At 37.5% G+C, this 25,200-nt stretch overlaps 1 protein-coding gene across 3 annotated transcripts in view; it reads right to left on the bottom strand.

Annotated features, from left to right (window-relative positions):
* LOC121413967 (von Willebrand factor A domain-containing protein 3B-like) overlaps positions 1 to 25,200 on the bottom strand; it is a 73,841-nt gene that overhangs the window by 31,547 nt on the left and 17,094 nt on the right. For 2 of the 3 annotated variants that reach the window (XM_041607005.1, XM_041606997.1), the window contains exons 11-26: positions 24,589 to 24,819; positions 23,905 to 24,239; positions 23,077 to 23,342; positions 22,072 to 22,185; positions 21,643 to 21,697; positions 19,909 to 20,065; positions 18,464 to 18,633; positions 17,124 to 17,595; positions 13,912 to 14,083; positions 11,679 to 11,806; positions 10,136 to 10,270; positions 8,757 to 8,854; positions 6,525 to 6,822; positions 5,802 to 5,909; positions 4,436 to 4,668; positions 1,791 to 2,017 (exon numbers count right to left, since the gene is read on the bottom strand). In XM_041607005.1, coding sequence (XP_041462939.1) covers positions 1,791 to 2,017; positions 4,436 to 4,668; positions 5,802 to 5,909; positions 6,525 to 6,822; positions 8,757 to 8,854; positions 10,136 to 10,270; positions 11,679 to 11,806; positions 13,912 to 14,083; positions 17,124 to 17,595; positions 18,464 to 18,633; positions 19,909 to 20,065; positions 21,643 to 21,697; positions 22,072 to 22,185; positions 23,077 to 23,342; positions 23,905 to 24,239; positions 24,589 to 24,819 — 3,199 coding nt within the window. The remainder of the gene's footprint in view (positions 1 to 1,790; positions 2,018 to 4,435; positions 4,669 to 5,801; positions 5,910 to 6,524; positions 6,823 to 8,756; positions 8,855 to 10,135; positions 10,271 to 11,678; positions 11,807 to 13,911; positions 14,084 to 17,123; positions 17,596 to 18,463; positions 18,634 to 19,908; positions 20,066 to 21,642; positions 21,698 to 22,071; positions 22,186 to 23,076; positions 23,343 to 23,904; positions 24,240 to 24,588; positions 24,820 to 25,200) is intronic. The other variant, XM_041607014.1, reaches the window with a different exon arrangement.

Genomic DNA, 25,200 nt, shown 5'->3' with positions numbered 1-25,200 from the left:
TATGGTCTAGCAAACATATGCCTCAATTCTTTCCAGCGTATCCAATATACAAAGATTGCCTGCAAACCTGTCTTTATTAAATATTAATCTGTAAACATGAAATAAGTACCCTGGGTTTTTTTTTATTAAAGACAGTAAGAAAATACAAAGTAGAGATAACTTTACAATTCATTCGCACTTGAACCAACAGTTAACTACCTTATTTAGAAGTGTTACATGACAGCGAACTCTGACCTCACAAACAATCAGAAATAAAATACAGTATAAGTCCAACAGTTCTCATGAAGTCTTTGCATGACATGAAATTCTCCCAATGTTTCTGGTCACTAGGTATGAGTAAACATAGCAAACATCAAACCAGATTTACAATCTAATAACACAAAGCAGTTATCCTCCATTGCCTCTCTTTACAAACTAATAAACTTGGGGATAATTTACAATCCTTACTTTGGACAAATCTTTGCAAAAGCAGATGGCGTCCCTCTTCTCCGGAGGAGTAAACAAAATCTGACATGTTTCTAAACATGAATTCCACCGTCATTCCAGTGCACATGGGGAACATTTCATGAACCAAATGGTCAGTGATTGACAGTTGTTATAAGCTACTGAAATCCCTGCATCTGATTGGCTCAGAGGAAATTTATCATTGAAAACAAGATGCTTCGTGAAACACGCTCCCAAGGTCTGGAAAATGTTTTGAAAGGAATGCTTTATCAATTTGTGATATCACTCACAATTTACTTCAATGCAATCGAGCAGTGCGCTCTATGTTTGGAAGGTTCATTAATTCGATGAAATCAGGATTAATTGGATAAGCAAATGGGGTTATTTCAAATGGATCAGTGGAAAGAATGTTTTGTGAAACATTTTCACTGACATATTTGTTCTGAGGTTTTCAGATACCAAGACTGATCTATCCACCCATCCATTTATTTACTTATTTATTTAAGTACCGGTAATTTATGTATTTACTTGTTCATTTATATATTTATCTTATTAATTTCATTCGTGTATCTAATTACTTTCAATTCATTTATTTATTCATTTATTTATTTATTTCTATCTATTTATTCATTCATCTATCTATCTATCTATATATCTATTTATTTATTTATTTATTTCTTCATTTAGTCATTCATTCATTCATTTTGCCTTTTTTTTTTAAACTGGGTATCCCTATCAGTAGTGAAATACTATTTTATATAGTATATAACAAACCAAAAGTAAATACAAGCAAAAAGTGGACATGCGGAAATATGTTGCAGTGGCCATTTGTGACTTGTTGGTCGTAATTGGGATCATTTTTGGACTACTAGCAATACTAACGTTCATGTTGAGTCCAAATACCTTTATGAATTAGGTCTTAAAAGCAATTGCTCTTATTCTATAAGATGATTTTAAATGTTCTTTCAGATAGATATTTGACACTTTAAATTGTGAATCAACATCACTGCCATCATCATCAACATCATCATCATCCCCATCATTAAAACCAACATCATCATAATTATTATCACCACTGTCATCATTATCATCAACAACATCATCATCATCACCATCATCATCATCGTCACCATCATCATCTTCATCGTCACCACCATAATCATCATCATCATCACCATCATTATTGTCACCATCATCATCATCATCAACATTACCATCATCACCATCATCACCATCATCGTCACCATCATCATCGTCACCACCTAATCATCATCATCATCACCATCATCATCACCATCATCATCATCATCATCACCATCTTCCTCATCTCTGCTTTTGGTTCTCACCTTTACTCTGTATCCCGCTGTCTCCCATCGTCTCAGATCGTCTCTTCATGTCTGCAATCTCCTGCTCCAGGGCCTCCTTCTGAGTCTGCACTCCAGACAGCTGCTCCTTGGTCTCCTGCCTCTCCAGCTCCATCTGATCTAACCTCTCCAGGAGCTCCTGGTATCTGTTTGCCAGTGTCTGATTCTCCGTCTCCTTGGATCCATGAGCCTGCTGTATGCTGCTGAGCCTACAAAATGTCAAGGGTCAAATGTCAAAGGTCAAAGAGTCAATCAATGGTTGCCTGCCTCTCCGTGAAGGACCAATCATTTTTTTTTATCACAGACCAGTACCCAATATTTCTGGGCAATGTTTCACAATAAAACTTGCAGCGAGTGGCAAGTTAAGATAGTGTTAAAGGCTACTGAAATCTGATTGGTTTAGATCAATATGAAAAATAAAACCCTTTCATTTACAATGGATGGCAGGTGTTAGAAGCCAGGGCCCTGGACCAAAAGAGAACCCCCCCCCCCCCTTTATCCACAATATATCAAGGTTGAAATTTTCAAAGGTCTTAGAAGAAATTCATAGACCTAATAAAGCATCCTCGAAAGAGTAATATTACAGTGCACTACAAATTATGACGATGAAGTTTAGATATAAAACCTTTTCATTGGTGCAGAAATGCAGATTAATGTAATAACAAGAGCCATGACAAACTTAGGAAAGTAGAAAACAGATAACAGTGTCATACGTAGCACTTCTTGATTTAAGATAATGCTTGTGATTTTGTAATTAAAATTTGACCCTGTCAATCGAAATCTATTGAAAATCAAAACAAAAAGCTGTTCACTGATTCCATGATCATTCTTAAACAAAATGCCTACTTGACGATGATTGCTGAAGAGCAAATCATATGTTTTTTATTGTGTAATCAAATCAATAAAATTGAAAACATACAAAGCTAAAAAATTCATTGGGTCCATAGTACTATGAACAAGAAACAAATTGAATCTAAATTCACTAAATTGACTGATTCTGCAAGAATCCGCAGGACAGCAATGATTAAAATTTAGGGACACATGTGTTTTGCAATCTTCATTCCTGACAAGATCCCACAATAGTGCAAAGACAACAAAAAATTGTAATCAAAACATGTCAGTGCCATAATAGTCATGATAAAAAAAACGTTTTGAATAAAATACTTCTTTCCCAACAAACTGCAGCAAATTGCTTTCCGGCACACTTGCAACTGCATTGCATGATCATTTGAATCATCAAAGAAAGGTCTTCTTTAGAAGACACACATTTCCCACAAGACAAGGTCGTAGCTTTTAAATTACACTTTCCACACCACATCAATCCAAGTACAGACTTTGTTTGAGTGAAGAAAGTACAATTATACACATTTCTCAAGCAAATCTGAAAATAGGTGAAGCAAGCAAGAAATTCTGGACCCCAAGACATGAAATAGTTTGTCGGCTTTTAAACAGTCATGTTTATTTATAGAATCCTTCAAGCATCCGCAAATCAAGTTTTCTCGTAATCTTGCAATCTTGAAAAGCTGTATGTAAAGCTCTTAAGATTTATTTTACTTGATTTGCACTAAATGAATAAATATAATTTGATTATTAAAGGTAAATGCCAAATGTGGGAACAATATTAAAATGAGTTCTTACATATTCCAATGAAATAACCACCAAAGTGTCTGTTTGTATAAATAAAAAATATGTGCCAAAGGATTCTGGAAGAAATTGTGTAATTGCTGAGAAATTAGCGAATAAGAAACAGGATTCGGGTAAAGCGTCGGGCCGACATTCAGAGCAATGAAAAATACACAGTCCCACGTGCGCTTATCTGTGTTGGTGATCTTCATGAGTTTGAACATTTTCCAGCGTAGATTTCAAGATTTCACAAAGTACAGTTTATGTAACTGTACCAGATCTAGATGCTCGATGATATACTGACAATTAAGCCTGGTTTTACAGACTTTCTCATGAAATCAGTGTTTACTGCAACTACTGGCATTTCTCTTTAATACATCCATTACAAGCTTTTGCTTCAGTGCTCCATACACATTACATAAAGTAGCATAAGTGTGATGTGACTTGGCCCATCAGTAACACTGTTGTTGTTGTTTTTTCTCACCTTTGGAATATGTTTTCACCCTCTGATTCCAACTTTGGCAGATTTCTTTTGAGTAAATTACCACAAAAATATGAATTCATTTTTTTGAACAAAACAGACTACATAGGTATGAGTATCATGCAACACAAAAATAACACAACTATCAACTTGATTAGCCATCACTCAGTCAACAATTCTTCTTTCAAATCAATCATCTACGAGTACAAAAGAATGTTATCAATGTCAGATACTTGGCCAGAACTGCAGTGCGTTCTTATTTCCTGCAATAATGGGCCCATTTGTTGAAATCACAAACATGAAAAAGCAACTGTAATCATTAAATTTGTTTGATTGATATTAAACTTGTTATAGAAATTGTGCATTTGTTATTAAAACAAGTCGTCATGAATCAGGACCAAGGTATTGTGTGCTATATTGTCAATGGAGGGGGTGTGAGTTGGTTTTAAGTTAATTGCTTGCAATCATTGCATTTTGATTGTTTGCTTCTTGTTGTGCTAGCTACAAAGTCAAGCTGATTTACCTGTCAGTGAGGTCTTTATGTGTCGATTCTAGCTGGGTATGTTGACCTTCTAGGACATTGTGTTTGTTGAGCAATGCTTCCGCCCTCTTCCTAAGCCTCTGGTAGCGGCCTTGGATGTGGTCGTACTTCTCCTTCAGGCCGGTGTGTTCATCCAGCAGGGCCTCGTGTCTCTGGACCACCTTCTGGAACTCTTCTGTCTGTCTCTTCTGGTCTTGAAGATCCTCCTGCATTGCCTGACGAAGCAAAAGAGAGAGTTGTAGTGGCACAGTTCTCATGACACAGGTTCTATATATCCCTCTGCACTTAATTACAGTAAGAGGCATATATAGCACAATCTATCTAGAAATAATCTATTCCGGCTTCAGCTCGAGCTGCCTTCCAGCGCTCAGTGCATTCAAGGAATTAATTCTGCTGGGTACTCATTCACCTCACCTGGGTTGAGTGCAGCACAGTTTGCTAAAGGAAAACATGCCATGGATAGGATTCCAACCCATGACCTGCCCCCCCCCATCCACTTGTGCAAAAACAGCTACTTACTGTCTTGACCATTTGCTCTGTCAGTAGTTGCCTCGAACCCTAACACTAATTGAATGACTAACTTCAACTGTGGATTTAACACTATACTATTCTCAAAAAGGAGCCGGGTTTTAGTGGTTCTGACTCTCTCCTTGTAAACAGAGGGTCGTGTGTACAAATCCCACCGCGGTCTGGCGCCCTTTAGCAAGGCTTTAATCCACACTTTGCCACTCTCGACCCAGGTGCTTCATGTAAATGGGTACCCGGTAGGATGTGAAAATCATTGTAGCTTGTCCAGTACTGTGTGCGCCTCACGAGCACTTGACTGGAATACTCCCAAGGGAGTGGAGGATGTGCACACATTGTGAGTGGGAATGACTGATTGAATCCGATGACCGGGGTAATAATATATCTGTAAAGTGCTTAGACACGTTGTTCCGATTGATTAAGCGCTATATAAAAGCGGATTATCATTAAACCTAATCCTAACATGAAACCTTAATTGATTTCTTAGTCTACATTTACATGAGAGATGAGAATCCTACATGACTTATAGAAAGATAATACTTAACAAAATAATAATAGAATAGTTGTAATATAAGCGATAAAAATAAATATCAACAAAACATATGATTGATTTAACAAAGTGATAACTGGAATGAAGGAATGAAGGGGATCAGCATCCTCAGGTTATGCTTGATAATTATGGTGGCCTCTTAAAATTATTTCGACTTTAACCTTAGCCTGCATCGTTAGACTGCCCAAGTGCATAGCAGGAAGAGGGGGCAAATCAGCCAGTTGCACACAAAATATACAAAGTAGCAATTCTTTGCATATATTTCTCTATTACCTTTTGATTGCCGATATATTCTTCATGCTGCGACGTTAGCTGCTCCTGTAAGTCCACCAATCTCTCCTTGATCTCTGACGAGATTACACTTGGCTCATCTTTAGCAATCTGAATAAAATTAATGCATATTAAACACTCGCACATGTATATTGCTCATCGGTCATCGACCCAAGCCTCGTCTAAGTTGTTTGGTCTCTTCCTATATGGCCTAAACCTAGTATGTCTAAAAGCACTTCATCCTTTATGTTTAGTCTCATTGCACATGGTCTAATTATATGTTTTTGCAATCAGTTTTGTCTACTTACTATTTTGTCTTACAGACATTTGGTCCATTCAACACTTTAACAAAATGTAGTTACGCTACATCTATTTTGTCTTATATGCACTCCAGTCTGTCTCGCATCGTAATCTCTGGGGTTAGATGAAGCAAAATGATAAATAGATGGAGTGGAAATTGGGAGTTAACTCGAGGGAGATTAGACTGAAAGAGTATTAGACCAAGGGTAGTGTATGCCAAATGGGTTTTACTTTAGTGTTATAAGATCATCTGAGAAGTACCAATAGACCAAATGCATTTAGACCAACTGAAGATAAAATGTTGCCGAAGGGTTATTTCACCCCGCACCTGCCTGAAAAAAAACTTAACAAAATAATGAAAAGTAAAGTTTTACTACACTAAATCCCATTAAAATTACAGATAATATAAAAAACAAATTGATGTACCTCTTTGTCACTCTCCGAGTCATGATCACGATCATCATCTTCTACAGATCTGTAACTATGATCACTGTGATGTGACGATCGGCTGGAATCAGACTCAGAATGACTACCCTCGGATTTCTCGTCTTCTATTTCTTTTTCTTCACCAGAATCTTCCTTTGTTTTTTCTTCCACCTCCTCTTCGCTGCTCTTTTCATCATGCTCCGCCTCTTCTCTTTCTTTTTCCTCCATCTTTAATTTGTTCTTTCTGGCGGCCAGGCGTTTGAGCTTATCGATGGTGACAATGCTGTCTCTGTCATCCCTGGTTCATAAAGGAATCATATTGATGATTATTGTAGTAGCAGTATTTATAATACTGTAGCTTAACGAGTTGCATAACTTAATTGATCTTAGAAGGCGATATATTTCTTATGTGGAAACTTTGAGAAATATGTGGAAACTTTGAGAAATAAGTGAGTTTGCTAGGAGCTGTGATGAAGTGCGGCTGTAAAAAGTTAGCTCCGATTAAAGTAAGACTTTTACTGTACACAAGAACTCTCCATTTTTCTCTCTTTAAGGTGAGTGCTAGTGAATGATTCAATATTTCAGAGAGATAAGAGAGGAAGAGAGATGTATCACGTTGCACGATAGACTTTTGTGAGAAAATCTGCCCCCAAGAGAGGTTTATAAGTGAAGGAAAGCGTGGACTTGGATCTGGAGACTACACAACGGAAAATTGCTACCCCGACAGGGCCCAGTTTGGCCACAATCCCATAATACTGAAGATAACAAATAGAACATAACATTTTAATAAACAGACCATGTTTCATGGTAATCAAACCTCATACCCATCCTGAAAAACATAAACAGTGTCATTGGTATTGATAATCTTTGGTTATGAAGTAAAATTAAAGAATGAACTTATACATACGATTACAAAGTTATGTGGTGCAGTATGAATTTATTTGAAATCACGATGTACAACATACCTTTGAAATCTTATATAAATACATTCTTAAACTTCTGTTTATAAAAATGTTATGTTCTATTCACTATTTTCGTCTTCAATTACTGAATGACAATAAATGCTAAAATAATATCAATAACAATATTAAACATTGATGATTATTATTATAAAACTGATGACTATTATGAAAATAACAACCAAAACAAAGGCATCATATAGCACTCATGTTTAATCACTCTTACAAGTTCAAATATAAGACCAATTCATTATCTCTACCATAAATGATTCTCTACTCCACCTAATCAACTTCTAAATTTGTCAACTAATGAACTTCAAAATTGTCTCTCATGAATGTATATACATGTATATGATCCAGAATTGAAGTTGATCCCTTAAATAGTTACTCAATTATCAAGAGAATTTTTTCAGGTATATAGTAGTAGTATTAGTTTATTCTTTATTAAAAATCACACCCATCAGCAACGGCCAACCTAAGAAGGCCTATGAGTAGTGACATAAAAAAGTTACATATAAAGTCACATACATGTACAACTACAGGAAAAAGAAATCATAAGGTATTCACAAAGTTAACTTAACATTACAGGTAAAAATAGCACCTTAAAAAAAAATTGGTGGAAGTCAAATATTTCTTGAATATATTATTTTTTTACAAACAGTGAGAATTTCATTTGCATATCTGGCTATTGAGCAGCAGAGTGAATCAGAAGGCATAATAAAAATGAAAACGACCTTTGGCCTCATGACCGCCAAATCAAATCATCATCCCTCCAATATGCATACATAAACCAAGATTAAAGATGATCCCTAAAACGGTTCTTTCGAGAGAACAAGATATTTCAATCTATATAATGACTCATGAGTCCATTGACATTGATATCTCAAAAAGTTATCAGATCATTGTCACTTCCACATGCATACTAGGATTGAGATTTAAATCAATCTGTCAAATGGTTCTCTAGTTATGATAATGCAAACAGGACGATTGGAAGAACCAAAAACAAAATGCCTCCGACAAACACCTACAGTGGGCGGGGCAATAAAAGTAAGTAAACTTTTAAACAAACGTTGGAAGAATGTATGATTTCATTGATTAGTGGAGAAATTAGATTCTTGTTCCCATTTCATAAAACTTGTTAAAATAACAAATTCACAATAATAGTTAAAAGCTACTGAAATCATCCAATCTGATTGGCTGATAGTAAAATTGATTTAGAAATTCTGCACTTGTTATTATAACAAGTCTTTATAAAACGAAACCCTGGACTTACTTTGACATGTATGGTCCTTGTACATCCATGATAAAGCGAACCATCGAGTTGTATTCTTGCTTGGAGATCTTCAGCAACGCATTCCTCAAGACACTCATCTATTGAAGAAATATCCAAAATGATTCATTTTTTACAATGTTTTTAAACTCTGTATTTTAAACCACGTGAAGGAAGAGAAAGAAAGAGAGAGAGAGAGGAAGAAGAATGGGAGTAGAATAAGGAGAAAAGAGGAAAAATAACAAGAAGAAGAGGGGGAGGATAAGAAAGAGAAAGAGGAGGAGGAAGAAGAAGAGGAAAAGGAGGAAGAAGCGGACGAGGGGAGAAGATGAAGAAAAGAAGAGGGAGACGACGAAGACTAGGGCCTAATCTTACAAAGAGTTGCGATTGACCTGACCAGCGACTAGGAGACCTGGGGCCTGTCTTACAAAGAGTTACAATTGATCCGATCAATCGCAACTCTGGAAAGCCAGCAAAGTCAACATGTAGAAATGCATGTTTGTTCCAAAAAAAATTCTAGATATGAATGCATATCCATAAATTCATTGATTTCTAGACAAATTGATGTGTTCTCTTTTGTTTACAAAGGACATTTTGCAAATTTAATGTAGACAAATTTATGACCCTGATGGATTTCCATAGAGTTACGAGTGATTAGATCAATCGTAGCTCTTTGTAAGACGGGGACCTGCACGTTGAAGGAGAACAAAAAGAAGAAAAAGAGCACAAGCGAGATGAAGTGGGTTACATCTTAAAGGGGAATAAAACCTTTGGAATAAGTAGGCTTGTGTCGAAACAGAAAAATCAAAGAATAAGAACAAAGAAAGTTTTAGAAAATTCGGACAAATAATAAGAAAGTTATAAGCATTTGAATATTGCAATCACCAATGCTATGGAGATCCTCCTATTGGCAATGCGACAAGGATGTGTGATGTCACATGTGAACAACTTTCCCTTTGATGGACTATAAATACCCTCAAAATGTCACTTTTTGCTTTTTCTGGTGGTGATACAAACTCTTTATCCATGATGCATTCTTTAAAAATCTGTATTACATGCCCTCCTGTAGAAAGAACACATGATCTCCTGATAGATGTGATAAAAGAGGCAATTTAAGTGAAATATATACTAAAGTAATGGGGAGAGTTGTTCACCAGTGACATCACACATCTCTGTTGCATTGTCAATTTGAGGATCTCCATAGCATTAGTGATCACAATATTCAAATGCTCATAACTTTCTCATTATTTGTCCGATTTTTCTCAAACTTTTGTTGATCTGTTTCTTTGATTTTTCTGTTTTCACACAAGCTATCTTGTTAAAAAGGTTTCATTCTCCTTTAAGAGAATTATCCAAGTTACTATTTAAGATTTTGTTCGTACCTTCTCAGCATTGTACGTGACAATGGTATAGAACTTGGACTGCCTTGTCTCATCTTGTGGTCCAACCATGATCATACCTGGTACCCAGACCTCAACGTCTGCACTGTCAAGCCTCATCAATACACAATCTCCCGTCTGAAGATAAAACACAAAAATATGATGAGCATCTACTACTACCACTCCTACCTCCAGGTGCGGATCCAGCCAGATTAGACACAACAGTATTAAGAGGCCAACTATTGTACAAAAACAATATGGCACCTGAAATTGCATCGTTCCTGATCCGGGTGGATCCATCCATGCCTATTGTACAACGCCTACTTAGCTTGTTGTACGCGAGCAAATGGGAGGCTGAATGTCACATATTCGTACTGTTGCACACAAAACGTACCATCCAAAATGTACCGTCCAAAATGCACCATTGCACGGCTTTAGGAGGTGACGTCACAATGCGATTTCATTGAATAAGGTGACAATGCGCGTACAGCCCGCTGGCCAAATGCGCAATGCTGTCCAAGATCATGTGCGATTGTGGGCCCAGCTTGTGGGATTTTGCTTTTCGCTTTCAATATTACTGCCCGTATTTTTGCTCCCTTTTCATAGAATACTGGAGGGAAATAACTCTTGTTTTTTTTCATATTTTCGCTAGATTCCGAGGCGTTGTACAACACAAATAGCGAATATTTTTATTCGTGCAATGGTGCGAGATTTCGCATTCGGTGAAAGAAAGGAACGCTCTATTCAACTCGGCTAACGCCTCGTTGAATAGAGCATCTTTCTTTCACCTCATGCGAAATCTCGCACCATCGCACTAATGCCTATTCGCTATTTGTATACCATCGACTCCTGCCAATACTTTGACTACCACCAACTACTACCAGTACAACATCAACTAACACTTATACCCCTCGTAACTCATTTCTACCAATACAAACATAGTTACTGCTTCTTCCATTACAACCACTATACTACCATGAGTAGTATTACTATTACTTCTTCAACTTGTACTACTACTACTACTGCTGCTACTTCTACTACTACTACTACATGTACTACTACTACTACTACTACTATTACTACTACTACTAATACTACTACTGCTACTACTACTGCTACTACTACTATTACAACAACAACTACTACTACTACTATTACTACTACTACTGCTGCTGCTGCTGCTGCTGCTGCTGCTACTGCTGCTGCTACTACTACTACTACTACTACTACTACTACTACTTCTGCTATTACTACTACACTGTACTACTACTTCTACTATTTCTACTATGACTGCTACTAAGACTCTCATCTTTCATTCTGAGGGATGTTGTTTACATTCCCAGCCATTGTGTATTTTCCTTCAGCAAAAAATTTACCCATACTGTGCTGCACTCAACCCAGGTGAGGTAAATGGGTACTGGCTTGAAGTATTTCCTCAAAAAGCTGTACGCACCGGAATCGGTAGCCCAGCTTAGCCGTGGTAACATAGGAGCGCCTTGAGCACCTAACAATTTATTTATTCATTTTATCTATTGAATTTACTCACAATGAGTTTTGGTTGAGCCTGAGCTCCTTTGAGCTGTATTGCGGAAGAAGACGAAATCCTGACTTTATCACCGATCACTGGGAAAAACACATCGATCTGATTCACGTTGGGGACCTGCACCACCACACCTGCAATATGACAAAGGAGTGATAAATAATTGTATGATTCAGTCAGTCAATCATCCAGGTTTTATATCAGGTTTAGTCCTCCTCCCTTAGCCCAATCAATTCTTGCTTCATCATTTTATTTGGTCCCCCCTCCCTTTCCCTCTGACCAGTCACCCTGAACTTGAGCACCCTTCGTAAAACATGATCAATACCCCTCCTCAATACATGTTCATTTCCACATTTTCTGCTCTATTCACCATCAAAAAGAGTGGCGTTAAAACACAAGTTGAAAAATCAATCACAAGTCCCAAATGCGCACTGGTTGATTGAAAATAAACTTGCGCCTGATTTTTAGAGTTGCGATTGATTGCAACTCTTGCAGCTCTTACAAACCCAACATCTGCATCAAAACCTCAGTCTTCTTTTATATTTGCTGCCCCCCCCCCCTTTCCCCTCTGACCAGCCACCCTGAACTTGAGCACCCTTTTCTAACATTTTCCATAATTGTGTAAAATCTTGCGGTCACTCTCTTCATCTCTGTCCATCTCCCATGAATCCAAGATTATGTGATATAGAAATGGACAAAAGGGTCGAGATTTTATACCTCTGATTTGCCGAAAGTTACATACAAGGCACTTACTGCCGAGCAGGAGTAAAACATTTATGATAAAATGATTCCAGTAAAACTTCTTATTGCTCAGAAGTTCCCCTTAATTGGTATTACTCTGTTCTTACATGTAATTCAAGGATAAATAATCATCTTAGACTGGGTTCATTTGTCATAAAACAAGCATTCACAACACTAAAAAAAAAGGATTCAAGTCCGAAAATGGTAGACATTTTTTCAGGGGGGGGGAGGGTAGGGTGCTGGCACCACTTTTTTTTGTAATTATTGAGGTGACTTGCCTCAAAACCAGAGTTTTTTAATTTGTTCTCACTTCTTACCCCTCCCCCATGATCTAACTTTGTCCCTTTACCCCCCCCCCCTTTCATCTCTTTCCCTGTTTGTATTTCTTTACCTGCCTGAACAGATGTAGGTATTCTTATCTTTCTCAAAGCTTTTGAATTTCTCTCTCTTTCTAATGGCGACCGCACACCTTGCGATTGGTCTGCGACTCAATTTTGGAATAAAACGTAGTAGAATTTGATGCTAATATTGAGACTTGAAATATCTTACTGTGTAAGGTTCGAAATCATCGTATGAATACCTTTTTTAAATCCGTGACTATGCTATCATCCTTCTTAGATTAAAAGCAATTACAATATCTAGTCATAATGACGTCATAGCAGTCATACGTTTGGCTACGATTTGGAACTAATTTGGCCTTTACTTCAAACGAAAGTCTTGCAATCTTTCAAAATGTTTATATAAGTATTCTCTCAATTAATTTTTACCTCAAATAAAATTATATGTTCCATTCACATTTTTAGAAAATTAGCAAAATGCGATTTATTCCAAAATCGGATCGCGAACAGTCGTAAGGTGTGCGGTGGCCTTTAGTCACCCCACTCCTTCCTCATTTACCCTCACTTCCCCCCCCCCCGTCTCTCCATCTGTCTCCCTCTCCCCCTCTGCATGTGTATTTCTCTCTTTAATATACTCCCTCTTCCAAATGATCTCACTTGCACTTCCTTCCCATCTTCCTCTTTTTCTCTCCCTTACCTATTTCTTCTTTTTCTCTCCCTTACTTTCGCTTCTCTCCCCTCCTGCCTCTCAGTGACGAGCTTTCGCAGTTACAACAGGGGCAGTTTCTACAACATAATAAATCTATTGAAAATCCCTGTCAAATCCCAACAGCTTAGAGGTCTTTGTCGAAAACTGGCACACCAGGTATGTAAGCTGATCATCGCAAGATTCTAAGCTGACCCAAAATTGCAAATAAGTCGTTTGTCCAGAGTCCACGGCGAATCTGCTGTTATGATTCGCCGATTTCGACAAAGACAGCTTTGTCATGAAGGGCTTTGGCAATAGATTTTCTATGTTGTAAAAACCATCCCCATTGCATTTACGAACACTCCTTACTTTCCCTCCCTGTGCCTCATGCTCCATCTGCATATATCCTGTGTACATGTGTCCCTCTCATGTTACCCCCCGTTTCCTCCCTTTTCCCCCCCCTCCTCCTCACCTGGGTAATAAAGTCCATCCTGCCTGCTCCTCCCAACAATCCGAGCACCCTGGCTGAACGGATTCATCGTCTTCACGCCCTTCCCCTTCGCTACAGCCTTCTTGGACTTTTGCACATGACTCTGGCTCTGAGGAGAGGTCTTTGACCCACCGCTTCTCCGCCTCAAACCGGCCTGATAAGCAAAAGAGAGAGCAAAACAAGCCATCAATGTCAGGCTTAACCAGAGACTCAGCCCAACAGGACTTAGCAAGTTGATCTTAGTTGGTCGAGTGGTGTTGGGGCAAACCCTCAATGTAGCAGGCCATGTGCACAAGTCCTAATAATGCATAAAGACAGACTTGACTGTTGCCTCAAAGGACAGTATTGCTATGATGATTACCATTTAATGAAGCTCAAAAAGTTGGAGTAAAGGAACACAGAAATGTTCTAAAAAATGCATAGACTAGTGGACTATTGAATATTATATAGAAAGACTGCAGTTAAAAATTTTTGCTTCCTCTCTTTTTCTCCACCGATTAAGAGAAAAGAGAGCGGAAATTTTGAACTACTACATATCATTTTTGCCCCCAACACACACTCGACAAGTTCTACATGTAATACTCATGAAAGACACTTAAAATCATTAATTTGACATTCCAATGATAGGGTAGATGGATTTGACTAGCACTTTGAATTAAGGCAGCCATAACTGGGGGGCTTTCAATTAACAACAAAAGCACTTTCAATGGAATATGCAACGTGCCAGGTATGTTGCTACAGTACGAAAACGCATATGTCAGGCATACTCGAAGCCCCCTAGTTAGAAATTGGTCCATACAGATAAACTACAACAGATGTACATGTACAATGTCAGCAAAAGCTCTTTATAAGTAAAGACCTGGGCCCAGTCTTACAAAGAGTTCCGATTGATCCAATCAACCACAATGGAAAGCCAGCAACATCGACATCTGAAATATGTGTTTGTTCAAGATGTTTTCTAACTATAACGCATATAATGCATTCATTATTTTCTTGAGAATACAGTATGCTTCTCTTTGTTTACAAAGGACATTGTACGAATTTCCTCTAGAAAAAATTATAACAATGATTGATTTCCATAGAGTTGAGATTGATCGGATCAATTGTAACCCTTTGTAAGACGGGGCCCAGTTCCTGACTACATTCAAATTACGAACTTCTTAAAAGAGGTCCTTCTTACCTATCTCAAGACTGAAAGCTTACCTGGAGGGTGTTTCAGAAATCTGTTTGTAAGTTACAAGCGACTTTACGAACGACTAAAGACCCTTTCTTGTGGTAAATGATTCACATCAGATTTTCATTGACTTAGATTTAAATCTCAAGAAAGGGTCACCAGTCGTTTGTAAAGTCGATCCCAACTTACTAACAGCTTTATGACACACCCACCAGGCATAATTACAACATTCAGTCTGTACTGACAGGATTCTAAGCATTGCATTTCATTTATTGATTACAGACTGGGATGGTTTTAAAAATACCTTGTTACTTATATATATAATTAATCAAGATAGCATGGGCGCTTCTTTCTATTAGAATGATTTGTTTTCGGTAACCTAAGGCCCGGCGCACACTATACGATTTGTTGCGATTCCAAATTTCAAAGAAATTGCAATAACGTCTGATTCCAACCAGTAAAATCTCAGAGTTCAGAATAGTGGTAAGACTAATGAAATGGAAATTCAGTCTAGTTCGAGCCTCCCTGTGGAACAAAAGAGAATTTGATTCCAAATTGTCATGATGTCATCATTGGCTGCGACTTGAAGCCGATTTGGACTTTACTCCAACAACAGGGCTTGTTACGAAGCAAGATAATGATTTTATTACTCCTAACACTATCCCGAATCAAATAATTTTACTTCTTGGAACTTTATATTCAATGCAAAATGAAATTTCTGTTGGATCGTTGAGTGTGCGCTGGGCTTAACCTATTCAATTAAAGTTTATACACTGAAGCATCAAATGTAATACTTATCAAGCAATTTACAACAAATATCTGTAGCACAATTTTATGATTCAAACAGAAGATCTAAGTCTGCTATTTACAAGTTCATAAAAATATTCTTCACACACACACAATAATAGATGATACTTTACTATTCATCCCTCAAGAAAAGAACACATTGCACCAAGCCAATTTGCAAGCAGTTATGAAATACTAAATGCCCAATCATTGTTCAAAGAATAAATATATACAAATACATAACCTCATTCATCATTATCAAATATAATCATTTTGATTTTGATTATTAATAAAAAGGCTGAAGCTGCACGCACCTAAATGTATTATATTCAAATTTCTGACCTGATTATTACTGGACGGATCAAGATAAATTTGTTCATTTTCACAGGCAGAATTAGCACACAAGATCAATATCCATTGAAAGACTGATAATGGAAGTTTGAAAATGCATAGCTTAACAAATTACACATCTGTTTTTATCAAGTATATTGTTTTTATAGAGTACACAGTAATGCAAAACAGTCTAACCTACTGTATTACACATAATTTATCTCATTACTAGAAGTTCTAAAAAGTTATGGAAACTTGTAATACTAGTGTACATTCTTTCATTTTCCTGATTAGATATATTCAAACATTTAGTATGATGCACGAAAGATTTACGATGAAACAAATGAAAATGAAAACTTTCTAATAATGCACTTTAGTAAAGGTCTGTGCAGTGTCTTTAATCAAATTAATCTCAATTTACTGGTTCTAAAAAGTTTTGAAAACTGTAATATTTACTTTCCTAATTAGATATATTCAGAAACTTGGTGTGATACGCTAAAGATTTGATAAAACCCATAATCAAATTTTCTAATTATGCACTTTAGTAAAAGTCTGTGCAGTGTTTTTAATGCCTCATATTCCATCTACTGATTTTCCTGTTCCTATTGAGCTTTGAGAGGCTATGTTTCTTGCACAAGCTGAAATCAAGCCTTCATGGAGGCTTGAGAAGTAACCCACTCCCCCCTTCCTGATTTAATTTCAGACAAGATCAACTTTAACTGAAGATGATTGTCTACCCCTTTGTGACTAACTTCAAACATACTACCCCCTGGATTTAATTCTTACAAGATTAACACAAAATGTTTGCCTTTTGGATATACCTATTCATGACTATTTTGAGATATGCCCCCCCCCCCCGATTTAATCCTGACTAGATCGACATGAACTGAAGTCGTTTGTCTACCTCTTCATGACTATCTTTCTCCGAAGACAAGTACTCATCTTCCTCCTCCGCTGATGAAGAGGACCCAAAAGAATCCTTGTCGGATGCACTCCGGTTGCTATAGCTACGAGGTGTCCTTTCCGACTTGCCCGTCTCGTCAACCAAATCCAGATCAGAGTCCTTATCCTCATCATCATCTTCTTCATCACTGTCTCTATCAATCTCATCAAACCCACCAACCCGTGAGCTACTCCGCATGGTTTCCAGGGTTGCCGTCGAGTCTTTGACCTTTGACCTGTGGCTTCCTGTGCTTGGACCCAGCTTCTGTTCTCTGATGTGCTTCCGAAGGGACTCACTCTTTCTCAAGTACCGTTCGCCCTTCTCGATCTCCTCTTCCAGGAGGATGATGTCTTTTTCCGGGATGGGCCAACCGAGACGTTCCAGGGCGTCCATGTAGTCGTGTCGATTGTCCAGGAAGGAATCAGGCTCCAGGCTAAAAAACAAGGAATTAGAAAGCCAATATCAAATTTAGACTGATTTCACCTGGATTGCAAGTGGTTGGTCTGCTTCTTAGATAGTCTGATTGCAACATGGAATAAAACCCATTGGCCCGAATTCACAAAGGTGGTTTTTAGAATCCTTGGCTGAACTTGTGGTTTATGCAGATTTCCTGTATAAATTATGCTCATTTGCCGTGTATATAGCTGAACAATGTCCAATGCTGATGCGTGCTTTTGTCACACAGTGTGCCAAATTGACGCCTGTTGCCATGGTTATCCACACTATTTTATTCATGGGTCCACCATTTTCAATTATTGAGATCACTCTTCAAACAGTGGACTCGTGATTTAAATAGCGTACTTAATCATGGCAGCACGCGTCAATTTGGCACACTGTGACAAAAGCGCGCATCAGTATTTGACATTGTTTTAACATATATAGTAAATAAGTGTAATTTATGCAGGAAATCTGCATAAACCATGATTTCAACCGATAATTTTAAAGACCACCTTTGTAAATTTGTCTATTAACACCATACATTATTCAGTGTTTCTCTTTTCAAAGTGATTACAAACCACATTTAAAACTCCACTTTTCCTGGGATCGCACTTACAGTTCTACAGATTAAGCTTCATTCATCCTGGCACTTGGAATTTGTGATTCAGATAAATAGTTCTTTAAATTTTCAACTTCCATTCATTGCCAGTGCTATCTAGAATGTTTTTATAGAAAAAGTTTTCGACCCAGTAGGTCTCAAATGATTAAGAACCTTGGTGATTTATGTATCATTAAATATTATGCTAGATTATAAACAATATTGAGCAACAAAATAAAGTAAAAGAAATAAATTCAAGACTTACTGATCCCTCTCTTCTTCTGAAAGAGCATTCCAGACGATGGTGTCAAGTCTGCGTCTATATAGGTTGAGGGCGCCGTTCACCTTGTCTTCGTAAACTTTCAGATCGACCGCTCCTGGGTTGATCAAGTTTATCTCTTGTTTGTTGCCAGTCACATGGGCAAGAGGAAGAACCTAAGAAGTGAACACAAGAAATATCATTTTTAAAGTTCAAACAATCCTTGGATACAAATGGGCTTCAAAAAAAACATTTTTTACAAATACACTGCATGCACTGTTCAGTTTACTTTGAGACATATCTTTCAATTCAAATCAATTGTTTTTATTTTCCACTTTCAATTGTTCATATTTACAATTGTTATACAGTTGACATAGTAGCATATAATCACATTTGAAGTATATATGAAGATTAACATAATATTACAATAGACAATTTAAAAAAAATGTTTTATGGGGATTTTTCATTGCTACTTGTATGATCAAATTCAGGTTATCCAGGAAAGCATTTCAATATCTGTGGAGAAAATCCATCATATCAGAAAGAATCAAATGAGAGGAGCGATCTAAAACTTGTTTTTATCAAAAGCGGTTATTGAATAAAAGACTTTTCGAAAAGTTTAGAAAACTCTTGTACTTTCTATGGGGATCTTCCAATTGGCAAACGTGCTTTAAAATGGCTGATTTTGTGGACAACTCTCGATTTGTTTTGTACACAAATTTTCAGATTTTCCTCATTATCTTTCAAATTGCATCTTGCCTCCTGAGCACAACATATGTCACGGGAAAATATAATTCACAACACATATGTCAAGGTCAGGAGGAGATAATGTGAAATATGTAAAATAAAGGGGGAAAATTTGAAAATTTGTGTACAAAACAAATGGAGAGTTGTCCAAAAAATCAGCTATTTTGAAGCATGTTTGCCAATTGGAATCTCCCATAGAAAGTAGACAAGAATTTTTAAAAGTCCATATCTGGCTTAGTTCATAACTGACTTTGATGAAACATGTTTCAAATTGTTCCTCTCATTTTACTCCTTCCATTTAGATTGCTTCTCTTCTTGGGTTCTGGTTTCCTTAAGGCTCTCTAGTGTAGACAACATGAATAATAGATGAAAAGCAGGGGGGCAGGCCCCCCCCCTGACGAGTCACAACCCATGCAAAGGATGTATCTGTGCCCCCCCCTTGACAAGCTTGAAGACCTTTTTATCATTTTTTTTGCTTGTCAATTTTTTGGGCGGACAAATTTGCCCCCACCCCCAGTGAAAAATCCTAGGTACGCCACTGCTAACAGTAAATGATACAAAATGACAATTTGTCCAAATGTTTGGTGGACAGACTGGTTGAAGATGGAACAGGATTAACCACATGAAATGAGATGAAACAGCGGTAGACATAGCACGTGTGCACCACTCGAGAATTTACTGAGGAGACAAGCGCTTCTTCTTACCTCGTTGAAAACTTGAGAGATGACGTATTTATCAAGTATGGGCACATATTTTGCTTTTTGTTTGACCATGGTACCCCCTAAAGCATCGTAGATGGTCAACTTCTTGGCTATCAAACCGTTCTTCTTTAACCAGCGCTTGGACGACACTTGAAGCGGACTGTAAAGGAGACGTAGAGATATTTTATTTCATTTAATATTCACACATGTAAATATATGTCATCATTGACAGTGACACAACATTGGATCCTGCAACTGCTCTGGGCTATAATTTGTCTGAGCTGTAGGGTTAGGGTTGCAATAGGGTTTTATGTTGGGTTTAGGGTAAGGTCTAGTGTTAGGGTATGGTGTTTAATCCATGATTTAAAGGGGAATCCAACCCAAATAAAAACTTGTTTTTATAAGGAAAAGAAAAATCAGACAAGTTGATAGGTGAAAGTTTGAACAATATTGGACAAGCAAAAAGAAAGATATGAATTTTTGAAAGTTGTAAATATTGGTAATCACTATACCCATGGAGATTTCAAATTGGCCGCATATAGTATGTCTTAGTGATGTAAGGCAAGGACTACTCTTCCATGTACTCCAATACATATTATGGCTAAAATGTCATTTTTCCCAAAAGTTTTATTTCAAATTATATTTTTCTTTCATGAGGACATAAAACAATATACTACACAGGTTATATTTAGATTACTGCCCCAGGGGAATGGGTACTTAGGAGAAAACCACAAATCCCTGATAATAAAGTACATGGCCTATGGGAAAGTTGTCCTTGCCCCTTGTCATAATTTACTTACCCAGTTGCCAATTTGAAATCTACATAGTATTAGTGATCTCAATTTTGAAGCAGCCATAACTTTCTTATTGCTTGTCCAATTTCTTTCAAACTTTCACCATTCTGTTTAATTTATTTTTCTCCTTCCCAACACAACATTTTATGGCCAAGGCTGGACTCCCCTTTAAATTAGTTATTTGATTAGTGTTTAAAATTTACAGCAGAGCACTAGTTGCTGGAGCAAACATCATGGAACCTCATAACATGACAAATCATTGTTACATTTGTATTTATATCCTTCAAAGAGTGTATTCATTTATAGAAGACTCATCATAAGCTCTTAGAGCTTGAAGAATATGTTCAAATAGAGAAAAAAAACATAGGTCAGATTTAATACAACTATTTCACCTTTATCATGGTTTACTCTTCCTTCCTTAATAGCAATCACAGTAAGCGATATCAAACCATTTGGATAGTTCGTTGGGGCTGACCGGATGACAGGTATTTGCAGGACCTTTCTTATTACAAATTGCTGTGTGAGGTGCATTTTAATAATTTTAATAATTGATTATAAAAAATCTAAATCATGTAGCTCATCTCTGCATCTATGTTTTTAATCATAACATAAGATTCACTAATATCATAAAGAACAATTTCTTTTCACTCAGATGAATGGCATTGATAGGCTAATAATCTGTTTTAAAAATACATGCACCATATCATCACGAGAAAGACGGCTCTTTCATTGTATCATAATTAATCGTTGACACATAAGTCAGATGTCCGTGTTAATACAGGATTCCTTGCTAAACTCAAAAGGTGTAAATTCTTACAAGCAAGTTTCATGAACAAAAAGCTTTTCTTCTGTTAACTAACATGATGCATTTCACAAAATAAAAACCTTCAAGTAGACATTAAAAATACATTAATAATGGCAGAGTTTAATCCTGTATACTTACTCAGCTTTCTTCTTTAATTTCTTTTTCTTTCCTTTTTCCTGCTGTTTCGCCAGATCTGCGGATAAGAGAGGTAACATTATGATATCTCCTTTTAATGACGACAGGCCAATTCCATAAGATAATCAAACTTTTGCATGTCCAATACCTATGTTTTCTACATTCTTTCATAACTGCCAACGCGATGACAATTTGGGAGCATTGCAACCTTTCAATTGGGAAGACACCCTTTATTTCTCATATCTGCGTTGGTAATTGCGTTTTCAATCACAATTTACTTTGCGTTTCAAATTTGCGAATCTGTAGAACACACCCCAAGTTATCACTGCCAGTGAATGCATCCATAATTATAATAAGTAATTAACTTTATCCCTCTGAAATATTATCAATATATACTTCTTTAATTCAAAGCGTGTTTTAACACTACCTTACCTTGTAATGCCGTGATGTATCTCTCTTGTTGCTTGTTGAGAAGGACTTGAGTCTCCGGCACTGCCCAGCCATCTAAACTACCTCTTAGTCTCAACCAACTGGTCTTATTATGGTCTAAACAAAAAAAAATACAGGCTATGATTAAAGCTTAATTTTAGTTTTGACAGATTCCCCATGAACGTATGTGCCCTAAAACATGTATGTCTTTCACAGATGTTATTTTACTTTAAGATTTATTTTAATCTGGTGCTTCATTTCTCAGACAATATAAGGTTGCCAACACTGAGGTGAAAACAGAATGATTTTTAAACTACTGACTGAATTTGCATAATTCTGCAGAGATTGTTAAGTATCCAAAATTCCGGAAAACTTCCCTTAGAAACAAAGGGTACGTTATATCCCAGTGAATTTATATGGTATTATAGATTTAGGAATCCCACATCTCTTCTTATGATCGTTCCTAGTTTTATCCAAACTCTCCATCTTTTTCTCTTATACCCCCGTTTTTTTTTCACTACTAAAAAATTTGAGGTGGCAGTTGGCCAATGCCCCATGCCCTCCCCTACCCCCCCCCCGTGCCACCCCTGAGTTAAGTGACTTCAAACCTTGTTTAAAATGCTGGTGCGCATATGATACATCCCATGCAATCTGAGTGAAAAATATGCATCAATGTGGTAATGCACTTTCTACAATGCACACAACTTGGAATTTATTTACAACTCTAAGATTGCATTGCAAGAAACTTGCAATTGATCGCAAGCCAAATTTAGGTTACAAATTCACTTGAAAATCATGAATTTCATTGCAAATTTGCAATTTATTAATGGTGATCAACAAGTATGAATTTATTTGACTTAGTTAAAATTGATCTACCTCTTGTAAATCTGCATCTGAAATTTGCAATTGATTGCAAATATTTTCTTGCAGCACCCTCTAAGTAACACTTCAATCTTTGTGAAACACCCCCCTCCCCTCTTAGAGTGTAGTAATACACACTAAACTTACATGCAATATTTGGAGTCTTGGACCTGGTCTCCTTGGCGGTGGACGGCCTAGGGCGGGGAGGGAACGTGGTGGTCCTGCTATGCCCCTTGGGATGGCAGTGCTCGTGGGAGGTGTTGGAGGTCATACTCAGGGCCGACATGGGACGACGAGGGGCGTAGGTCTTGGCACTCTGCGGTCGGCTGGTCTTGGGCAACGAAATGCTAGAGGAATCCCGGCTGAGGATCTGGGAAGCTGACCGGGTACCTGAAGCGGACATGGGACGCTTCCTGCAAAGAGGTTTCACCAAAAATTTGAATGCATAGCAAGAACACGAAGCAGTTAACTATCTAATCTATGTTATCTCCCGATCAATGTAGAGAAGCTTCATGGTTTATCATGTATTCTTTTGTGGGTGACGGTTTGATCCTGAAAAGGATCACCCAAACTTGACATTTCAAAAAGTACTGTAGGTGTTTGCTATCTTCAGGCACCGAAGACCAAAAATACAGTAAGCCGAATAGGAGTATTATAATGGTGTATAATGAAGCCTGCACACCGATTCATTCTTAATGCATAACACCAAGGTGTTGCATCGACATTGGTGTAATTGATACAATGAAGTGGTACTTGATAAAACTTGATCAACTTTTCAAAGACCAGGGGGTCATATATTATGAAACAAATGGTTATTTTCACTTACTTTTGGCAATAGCAATTGAAATACTTGCTTCTGATTGGTTCAGAGCAAAATAGTCAATGAAAATAACCCTTTATTTCATGAAAACCTCCCCGGTATACATGTTAAGCAGAAAGCAAAGAATGTTGTAGGTATAACATTAGAACACTCACGGTATTGCATGGTCTTTGCCACATCCCATTTCCTTGCTGCTCTTATTGCTCCAATCCAGGAGCGCACACTGCCCTCGTAGGTCCGCAAGTTTCTTCAGATCGTCTCGGCCTTTCTTGATCTCTTCCCTGATCAGCAACCTGTCCTCGCTCTCGAAGGGCAACGGACCTTCGGGCTCTGCCTCCAGATCATCTGCGTAGTAGTGATAGCGCCCTCCGGTGTCTGACGAGAGCAAGGCCATGAAGTCGTTGGCTTCGCGGTCGTTGCAGTTGAAGGAGATGCAGTGGATTGGAATGCTCTTCTGAAGCTGGACTTGGGCTAGGATAGTTGGTGGGGGCTAGCAGTGACAAAAAAAAGAAAACAAAATAATTGTGCATTCAAGTGGTCATTCATAGAGTAACAAAGCGATGTCACCAAAACAATCGCACTTCATTGGAGAATGATGGAAAACATCCACAACCAAAATTTCAATTTCAATTTGCGAGCATTAGGCTTGATAATGATGGCGGCCCCTTTACATATGATCATCAGATGTTCTTTATCATTAAACAACAAATTCAAAGAAATATATATTAAACACTCTGAAGTTAGGTTTGTGGATATTATAGCTAAAACCATGCTTCTTCTCATTTTTCTCTCTTTTTTTCTCAAAAGTCCAAGAGAAACTTATTTTGAGAAGTACTCACATGATCAGGTCTACCATCGGTCAGCAAGTAAATGGCTTGAGTACAGGGGTCAGCTAAGGCCATTTTAAGAGCCATCAAGGTATTGGTTGACCCTGCGACATCCAGACCTCTAACCCACTGCCATGCGCTCTGCATGCTACTCTCGTTGACCTCTACAGCGCGGTCCTTCCATCCCGATGCTTTACTGCCAAACTTGATCAGGTTGAACTTGGCCTTGTGCCTCAGTTGTTCCTATATTAAATAACAAAATGCCAGACATTGGAGAATCTAATAAAATGGCCACCAAAATGTTTATATGTACAATTTTTTTTAATGTGCTAAATGACTCTGGTAGAATATGTGTATTTGCTGAGAAATTGACAAAACAAGCAAGGTATTTCAGTTAGATGTTTGGTCTTTTCCATGTAATGATAATACACTGTCCCACATGACCTTATCTGTGTTGGTGATGTTCAACATGGTAATTTCTCAGCTTCGAACTCATGAATTTCCGAGAGTTTATGTACATGTACTTAAAGCAGATCAAGATTGAGGATGATATGGTGACAAAGGGGTACTCCAGGTTGAAAATAATATGATTTAAACAGACAAAAAATCAGACAAACAAAACAC

This window comes from Lytechinus variegatus, chromosome 1, assembly GCF_018143015.1.
Source record: "Lytechinus variegatus isolate NC3 chromosome 1, Lvar_3.0, whole genome shotgun sequence".
Classification (NCBI taxonomy): domain Eukaryota; kingdom Metazoa; phylum Echinodermata; class Echinoidea; order Temnopleuroida; family Toxopneustidae; genus Lytechinus; species Lytechinus variegatus.
This window is presented reverse-complemented; position numbering and strand designations above follow the sequence as displayed.